Consider the following 10,046-nt stretch of genomic DNA (forward strand, 5'->3'; position numbering starts at 1 on the left):
ACACACACACACGCACACACACACACACACACACACGCACACACACACACACACACATACACGCGCGCGCGCCAGCGCGCACGCACACACACATACACACATACACACATCTACACCCACACACACACATTTTAAAAACAGTGACGAGAAAATAGTATTTTGGAAATGACACCACGGGTACACTATTAATGCAGCTCCACTTTATTTCTACCTACTGATATTTAACTCTAACGCTATATTATTGCTTAAGTGTGTTCATTCGCCTTGTGTTTGTTGAAAAAATACCAATCTATCTTAAAAAGTAGTTGCGATCGTTGCATTTGATGGAGATGGGGGTCGCTTGACGTCAAAAGTAAACTTGGACATTAAAGTTTGGTGATTTAACAATTTTGAGTGCCTGTGTGTACTTCAAATTTGCATTTATTGTGCTTTACCTACAGGTGTTTTTTTTCCAGTAAAATCGACACAGAAAAGAGTTTTGAAATAGGCGTAAAAGGGGTTGCCAAAAAACAAAAATGCGACAAAAATTGCACAACGGTCGGGAAAATGTCGTGATTTGCTATTTCATTATTTTGACGAGCGCCTCATTTCACCACATGCCCCACATTAATATATCATGATAAATATTCGCTCTCTTTGTTGTGATTCTTTATTATTTATTGGCACTGGCCCGAGGATCGGAAGAGTTGGGTATGTATTGGGACCCATGCTTAATTGTTAGTACCTACCTGACAGATAATGCTTTACTATGCAATGATACATGATACAATGTCATTTTGTGTTTGCCGAACTCAACGCTATCTGTAAAAAGAGTATATTTCAGGTGAAAGTTACAAATAACGTCCCTGTTGTTGTTTTTTCAAAACAACTCGAAGGGAGCACGCAACTGAATTATATGAGACGAGTTAAAATAAAACTTTAGATTAGAAAGAGTTCAAAACGGGTAAGGCAAAAACATGCTATGCGGTAACAATAATTAGTTGGACGTAGCCCACAGGAGTATAATATATTTTCTATGTCCCTTGATGTGTACTATAGTGCGATCAAAAATGCATTGCGCAACTTATTGTGAAATGTCTCCTCACCTGTCGAACATAGATTCTCCAACTTTTGCACAATGACTTATATCAATTTGTCTTAACAGGTGAATATTTTTTCAAACTCCAGCACACTGTATTCTAGAATATTCCTTAATAAACACTAATAAAAAATCAAAGCCGATGGTTTCTACAGATTTTTTAAAGTTAACATCTCGGGCAATATCGCTTTTAAAAGCAAGTCTGTCCTTTTTTTTTCTAAACGCAATAGTACGCTTATTGAACGTATGTTTAGGGAACCTTTAGTGCAAAAAAATGTGTTCATTATAAAAATATTTTTGATGAGAAGTTTTGCCACTAAAAAGTGCCATTGGTGAGCTGTGACGTAGGCCATGTGCGTATGCAAAATGTGTGCGAGAAATCACATTTTCCGAGTGATGGAGACTTAGCGGACACATACCTCCGATCAGCAACAGACCAAAGCCTATAATGCGGCACATTTCGAACCTTTATACACACATCAGAAACGCGAATTTGTATATTTCGTAGCAAGCACATTATTGGTTGCCTTTTGAAGTTTAAGATAAAGAACACGGAATTAGAATAATATATGTATGAATTAGGAAGTTATGGATTCTTTTTTAAGCTTCCCGAAACAACGCGTCTTCTGACGTGCAAAATTGAGCGTCCTCAAAGAGTTAATCGGGTCTGAATTGTTGTGGAAAAATATGATTAAGTTAAGACAAATTGATACAAACTGCTGTGCAAAGCATGGGTAGTGGGTGGTTGGCGGGTGCTCTGGTGTGGTTTTCTTCTTCTTTCCTATCAAACATCTATCGTCCTTTTCTTCCCTCCTTCTTTTTTATGTTTGTTACTCTCTTGACTTGTGACACAACTAATCTTCTGGCGCTCATATGACCTTATGCAGTTGAGAGTGCCGTAAAACCTCTACTAAAACTTTTAAAAAGTATGGGTGACATTGGTTCATCCGTAAAAGAAATATTTGAGGAAAGGTTGCGCAACGCATTTTTGACCGCTCTATAGTAGTACTAGTAGTACTATTAATACTACTGAGGTAAGACTTCTGAAGTTCATTTTCTACCGACAAAGGTTTTCAAAAAGTATGGTGAATCGTTTTGGCTAGAGAATGGTGTATTGTTAGGCTAGTTAGTATCTCACTAGGTTATGGTACAGATAGCAAATAGTACTTGAGTTTTCTGGGCCGTCATCAAGACTCTCCATCTTTCAGGCGCGTAATAAGAGAAGGAAATTCAATTTAGAGGTCCCACACTTAAATAACCTTTCGTAATGAAAGAGGCGTTAAACTCCTATCATACCAAAGTATGCCAAGTTTGACCTATATCCCTGCTTCTGTCAGTTCTCATAACCGTAAAGTAAGTTGCGCCCTATATGCACAAATGGGCTTTCAAGAATTTAGATATTTAATCATTCTCGTTATAGAGAGCTCGAACTAGTCAGAAGAAAAATATTATCAGCGGTGGACCAACATTAACAAGAAATGGAGATGACAATATCTCGACCTCTTTTGAATGGATTCCCAATAGAATAAAGGAGACATCTTAAAGTTATCACAGTTTGCAGATATGATGTCCACAACCTTCAAAACAATTGGATAAAGAACAATGTAATGAGGTATATTCTTCAGTTGCCCGTCGATATCTATGATGGCTAAAGCAGTATGCATGATGAAGTTTTGCCTTGACCGCATGCAGACATAAAAGACGTAGACTGCCCAAGTACTACAACATGTACTTCCCTCCCTTCAGATCATGGCGTTCCTGGTCAAGACGGTTCAAAGCCAGGATGGCTAAAGGGTGTTTTGCTATTATAACAAGTGTGATTCTTTATGGCAGAGGATTATTTACCTTTGAACTTCGACTAGGTGGCGGCCAAACGGTCTTCCCTTCTACGAATGAGATAAATTATTATGAAGAATGAGAAAATAGATATGTGTCACGACGAGGTGGAATCCAGCGCTCGTCAATTTTTGGGCATGTAGAGTTATTGGTACTATCTTAAAGCTTGTTCATTTGTCTTGTTTTCGAGAAAAAAATACCCGAGATATCCGCAACTGAAGGAGGTGGGTGTCACCTTTTTTCAGAGGTTAAATTAGCGAGAAAATTGTCGCCATAAGTTTAGCTACTTCCATAGCTTGAGAGCCCGTGGTAAATGAAGACGTATATTTTTGAGTCTTTAATCAACGTCTTTTAGTTTTTTTTTAAAAAGAAAGAAAATTCCACACATAAATGTGTTCTTGAATGGGCTCGAGAGATGTTGAGCTAAAAAAGGATAAAAATAACCAAACTGTCAGGAAAATGCCAATCCCTTCAATTGCTTTATTTTGACTAGCGACTGGTTTCACAAAGCTGCCTCACAATGATTAAACAGTTCAACAAGAATCATATTTAGTGGACAAAGATAGTGAACATGAAATGAAAAGTTTGAAGTTGGTGTGGGGATTTTGGGGGAGTGGAGAGGAGTCCACCACGGTGAAGGTACAGTCAAGAATAAGGAAGTCACGACTTTATTTTGCAAATGCATGAAAGCCTTCAATAATGAATATGTCTTTCAATCTGAAAGAACAGTCATTTCTGCACTAAGATTAGAACATGACACAATATTTTTAATCAATATTTATGGCCCATGCTCTGATAAAGTTTCAAAAGATTTTTAATGACAGATCGACACCTTTAAAGAGTACATCAGTACAGAATACTTAGGAATCACTACCTGAGAGGACTTAGATGTGGCTTTAAATAACATTTAAGTATCGCCGCTGGCTTACGACATACATACTAGTTGGGTTTGTTTTAATCTTTTTTATCCACGTTTTCATTTAATGGTCTAAACTGAAATAAAAAAATGAAATTACAACTAAATCTAGTAAGATACGTTCTGACCAAGCAAACAGTCTTATTCGAACCGATAGACGCGTCGACTGACCAACATTTCCTGAGGATCAGTACAGATCTGGCGGGTAACGCAGCAGTGCAAACGTTACAAAAAGTATCCCGATTAAGAGAGTTATGGAGGTAAGACTCCACCTCGCATGAGGAATACATGGAATGGCTGATAAAATTCAGCTCACCTCGTGCCACTAACCAGATGGTGTCAATTGTATAGGATCGGGCAACATGAGAAAAAACATTACTATGCTACCGTACAAGAGAAAATAGGAAACTAGCAATAGGGAAATGGATGGGGTCAAAACTAACTTTATGAGCGCAAAAATCATACGAAACAAGGTCTTGGTAAATTAATTCGAGAGCTATTAAAGCAGTCAGACCAAATAAAAGGTAAAAGTTATGTTGTTCCCGCTTCCGATAAGGACATTGGGGATTGTTTTGGTACTGAGACAACTTCCTGTGCCTTTGGCATATTGTGGTAGGGTGGCCAATTCCTTTCCCCGCCGCCTTTACTTTCTCAACTTGAAGTCAGGTACCCGTTGCTGCTGGATGGGTAGGAGGGGGGAAAAATCCGTGTCCGATCCTAGGCTCGAACCCGGACTTACCGCTTCGGAGACGAGCGCACTTACCGCTCTGCTACCGCACCCTCAAATAATGGGTAGTAGGCCCTAAATCATTTTGAGGTCGATTATAGAAAGCAAAAAATATAACAAACAAACAAACAAACAAAAACTAGTTGGATTCAGCATCGTATTATTTTGTCGAGTTTGGATAATTATTTGCGTAGGCCATAACTCCAAGTTTAAGCCAACCAGCTGTTTCATTCAAATGTTAGGTTCTGTAGTCTCCCCTGGCATGTGTCGTCATACTACTGGCATTCAACTTGTAGCAATATGTGATACGGTCGCTTTAAAGGACAAGCGGACTAACCCAGATTTCGGGGGTTTCCAGAAATCTTGACCTACACCAAAAGCGGGCATTGCCTTTCCTATAGGAAAAGTTGGTGTCATTGGTGCGTATACTTGTTTGGTTATTGAGAAAACTCCCCTTGTACTTTAAAGAAACTGAACAAGGGTCCAAAAACTTTACTTTCGATTTTCTTAAAACAGCATTTTTCGGTATAGCCCCCTTTTGCTTAAAAGCGACCTTACAAACCCTTTATTTTTCTCACCATTTTGTTTTATAATATTTATTTGTTGACCTAAATGATGACACACACGGTTATTTTCACATAAACATAACGAAACAGATCCTTAAACCCTGTGTAAAATTTCCCTCACACACTAAAGAACTGTTTTCATTTTTTCCCATCCATCTCCCATTTTCAAAGCCATAAATCAGTGTTTGCCAACCTGGGCTATATTATGACACACCAGTAAGGTGTTTGGGAATCTGAAGACAGGTGAGGTTCACCCATTTAGTGACTGGTCATTTAATGTCCATCTTGGATAAATACATCATGTAGGTTAGCAGTACAAAAGTTTGCCTCTTGAACATTGCAAATGTAGGCAAGAAAAAGCTGACATGCACTGCCATGAATAAAAAAATATGTAAAAATAAAAATATGAGTTAGGAGATTTGGGGGAGTGGGGTGTTTGCAAAATTTAAAATTTAAATATTAAGGACTCTAAAAAACAAGCACTTGGACAGCAGATCTGAATTGGAACTCTCATTTAGAATTGAATTTTTGTAATGAAGGGCTTGTATTTGGAGTAGCATTTTGGAAATCTATTAAACTTTTCATACCTTATTCAAGGTAAGAAAATCCAGAAAAGTGTACCAAAAATAAATAATAAAAAGGAGGGGGTAAAAAGAAAAAGAAGAAAGAGAAAACGTAATAGATCTAGATCTAGATCTAGGTCTAATAATATTTCAAACACTTAAGCGTTTCCACCACATTACATCATTTTCACAGAAGCAGTAAGCGAGCAGTCAAACAAAGGGAACAAGAGGAGTAACTGCAAATTATTACAATATTTTCACGATAATATAAATAAAATAAAAACAGACCTGTATTCTAAATCACTGTTTACCAACCTCGGTAATATCATCTCCTAGTGGTTGATTTGATAATCTTGGTGAGAGGTGGCGATCTCCCAAGTAGGCCTAGTGAAGGAATATTATTCTACGTCTCGCTTGGAAATATAATATGAAGGGAGCCAGTGCGAAATTTTTAATCTCTTGAAGGTGAAAAAGGCGGGGTGTTGGCAATAAAAAGGTTGATAAGATCTGGTTTGGACAATAGCCAAACCCTCGTGGGTGCCGTTGACTTGGGTAATGCCATGTTGGACTATGGTGCGTGTAACTTTGGGGGTCTTTTTTGTTTTTGTTTCTTGTTTTTGTTGGGTTTTTGTTTTGTTGAGTTTTGTTTTACTAGTTATTTTGTTGTTGCTTATTTTTTATAGAAGGGGTTGTTTGTTTTAGTTTTTGTCTTTTTAACTGTTTGCTTAGGAGAATTTTCATTTCTTACCATCAGCTTCACTCGATTCTATCGGAGATGGACGTTGGATTCAGGGGTTCCATTTTTTAGTATGATATTGAAACGACCGGTATGATTAATGAAATTCTTATTCATGTATAAAGATCACGCTTTTTTTGTTGCGTGTCCCAATTTTGCTGCCGATATTTGTGAGGTAAGTTACGTAAATATGTACCAATGTACCAACATGTGATGGGTTGTTATGCTTCAAGAAAAGAAATAAAATCCCACTAAAAAGGTCCCACCTCTTACCACAAGAAGATATCTCTACCATTATCACAAACGGTTCCGACAAAGCACAATCACGCTATCACATACATTAATATTAAAAGTTGTGTGCACTTATACCCATCAGGCAGCTCTGTAGCGATTTCACCATGACTCAGCGACATTAATTTTGTCGGTCAGTGAAGCACACAAACACCTTCCACCTCGTGGACGGTTGGCGGGTGCTCTGATGTGGTTTTCTCCTTCTTTCCTATCCAACATCTATCGCCTTCATAATTTCTCCGTCTTCTTTTCTTGGAATATTTCTCTCTAGGTAAACCTCTAATATTCGACACTTATCTTACATATCTGTGTTTCAAGTGAGATAAAACTTTAAATTAAAGTAACTAATCTTTCACCTCTTTAACGCAATATCAACTTACATTAACACTATTAAGATTAAGATTAGCACTAACATTAACATTATCATTAACAATATACATCACCATAATCAGTAAAGCACTAACACATCTCTCATGCGTAACAAAATTGACTTGATGTCTGTTGTCGTTTTGTTTTGTTTTGTTTTGTTTGTTAAAATTTGACGGTGCACCATTTCTCACAATAATATCGTATCGTAATTGACGGACACCACAAATAACTCGCAATCTCGATACCCTCTCATAACGTCTCTACACAATATTGCAAGCTTGTCGACATCTTTTTATATCCCTTTATCGCTTTTTAAAATCTTAACCAAATCATACATACTACGTTTAGCTTTCAAACCAAACACAATTATAATTATGCAAACCCTTAAATAACACCAAAGTGTGGAATAGCCTTGATTTAATAACAGTGCTGAACGTTAAGAACCGAGATGAGTGGAAGAAGCTTATTGTAAAATCCACAGTGATGCTTCAACGGTCAGCTAGACTGCAAAATAGGAGAAGGTGAAGGAAGTTATAACTTAAAACAAAGGATGTCCCACAGGGCACAGTGACAGTACATGGAGGCAGGGGGAGAGGAAGGCAGCAGAAAAGATGGGAGAATAACATCTCATAGTGGAGTGGCCTGAAAACTGAAGCACAGTGCAAACTATACTAACATGAATGGTAATTTCAAAGGAAGAACGTACGTAACGAACAATCAGCATTGGAAACTGCAAAACAAAGAAGGAACCAAACTCTAACCTTCACATTTACCTTAACCCAACCCTAATCCTAACCCAAACCTTATCCCTAACCCTGACAATATCCCTAACCCTAGACCTAGCCAAAACCCAAACATGACTCTTTCCCTAGCCCTAGCCCGACCCAAACCCAAACCCTAATGCTTACCCTAATCCTAACCCTACTTTATTCATAACCCCAATCCCAACCCAAACCCTAACCCTAACCCTAACCCTAACCCCAACCCAACCCAAACCCAAACCCAAACCCAAACCCAAACCCAAACCCAAACCCAAACCCAAGCCCTAACCCTAACCCTAACTCAAACCCAAACCCAAACCCTAACCCTAACCCTAACCCTAACCCTAACCCTAACCCTAACCCTAACCCTAACTCAAACCCAAACCCTAACCCTAACCCTAACCCTAACCCAAACCCAAACCCAAACCCAAACCCAAACCCAAACCCAAGCCCTAACCCTAACCCTAACTCAAACCCAAACCCAAACCCTAACCCTAACCCTAACCCTAACCCTAACCCTAACCCTAACCCTAACCCAAACCCAAACCCAAACCCAAATGCTCTATCTATTTCATAGTGGTCGCTCGTTACGGACTCCTCGCGTTTCAAAAGCTGAATGATCCAATTAAACTGAAACAAAGTTCAAATTAGAAAAATCTGGTTCAGTTGCTCCTGTTGCGTTACATATATGGAACTTTGGGCAAGGTCACTTACCAGCACTATGTTGACCGAACAGGGAAGAAAGGAAAAAACAGACTACAAAATAGAGTTGGCCTGTCTGCGTGTGTGAGAGAGTGGGAGAGAGAGAGAGAGAGAGAGAGAGAGAGAGAGAGAGAGAGAGAGAGAGAGAGAGAGAGAGAGAGAGAGAGAGAGAGAGAAAAGGGAGTTAAAAGAAAAAAAAAGAAAAGAAGAGAAAGACAGAGAGAGAGAGAGAGAGAGAGAGAGAGAGAGAGAGAGAGAGAGAGAGAGAGAGAGAGAGAGAGAGAGAGGAGGGGTTAGGATGGGAGAGTGATGTGTGTTTTGTTAGTTTAGGTGATTTTTTAAGGATGAGTGACAGATCCCCCCCCCCCCCCCCCCAACCACACACACACACGCACACATCTGGGCCTGTATAGAATAAGAACGTAAAGGATGAAGTACGGGAAATGAAGCAAAATCTGTTTCATCATTAATTAAAAACAAAAGATTCAACAGGTGTGCATGGCGTCTCGATGTACATCCACACTATGTAGAAATAATCAAATCAAAAGTGTAAAAAAAACAACGAAACAACCAAAAAAAAATTTCAATAACGAAATCAATAAATTGTGTAATTGCTTGTCACCATTGGGCAGAACTCTCTTCAAGTAAGGTGTGCCGGATAGATGGATGGACATGTTTTTTGGTAAGTGTTTTACGGGGCTTGCAACTCCATCAGATCACAATGATATGAGCGCTCAGGACAAAACATTTTCAGTTTGGTAGGATTTAATCAGAGAGGGTTTACTTTGTAAACTCTCTGATTTAATTATGAATTTTGCCTGGGTGGCGGCTGAAGCCTACTCTTATCGATTTTAGGACCACCAAGCTTGGTGATCTTTGATTAGCAGGACGTGCACACGGGACCTCCGATGCTTTCCCCCCTATCCGAAAAGGCTAGGAGTTAGATATTACCTACACTAAGATTAGGGGTGTGGCTGAAAGACAGCAGTAAGAAGGAACCAAGGAGTAGCAGTCAGAAGCCCAGAGGAAGGGGAAAATATTGGAGGGGGGGGGGGGCGAAAGTGGAGAAGAAAGCAGACGACTGAACATGATTAGAGAGCAAAGAAAGGAGATAGAAGGAGAAAATCTTAGAACATTTTCCGCCGCTGTCATGTTTCGAACCCTGGACCTATTGAGTGAGATTCGAACACCGTAACTTCTAGGCCATAAGACCCCAATAGCTAGATAGATAGATAGATAGATAGATAGATAGATAGATAGATAGATAGATAGATAGATAGATAGATAGATAGATAGATAGAGAGATAGAAAGATAGATAGATAGATTGATAGATAGATTGATAGATAGATATAGCAAACATTTTCCGCCGCTGTCATGTTTCGAACCCTGGACCTATTGAGTGAGATTCGAACACCGTAACTTCTAGGCCATAAGACCCCAATAGCTAGATAGATAGATAGATAGATAGATAGATAGATAGATAGATAGATAGATAGATAG

General features: G+C 38.9%; 1 protein-coding gene across 2 annotated transcripts in view; it reads right to left on the reverse strand.

The window, feature by feature from the left end:
* LOC101858517 overlaps positions 1–10,046 on the reverse strand; it is a 30,915-nt gene that overhangs the window by 12,965 nt on the left and 7,904 nt on the right. The window contains exon 1 of one of the 2 annotated variants that reach the window (XM_005108611.2): positions 5,975–6,267. The exons of the other annotated variant lie outside the window; for it this stretch is intronic. Within the exon in view, the coding sequence (XP_005108668.1) occupies positions 5,975–6,015 (41 nt within the window). The 5' untranslated portion in view covers positions 6,016–6,267. Of the gene's footprint in view, positions 1–5,974; positions 6,268–10,046 lie in introns of those variants that run through there. 2 annotated transcript variants of the gene reach the window in all.

This window comes from Aplysia californica, unplaced genomic scaffold (genome assembly GCF_000002075.1).
Source record: "Aplysia californica isolate F4 #8 unplaced genomic scaffold, AplCal3.0 scaffold00704, whole genome shotgun sequence".
Taxonomy (NCBI): domain Eukaryota; kingdom Metazoa; phylum Mollusca; class Gastropoda; order Aplysiida; family Aplysiidae; genus Aplysia; species Aplysia californica.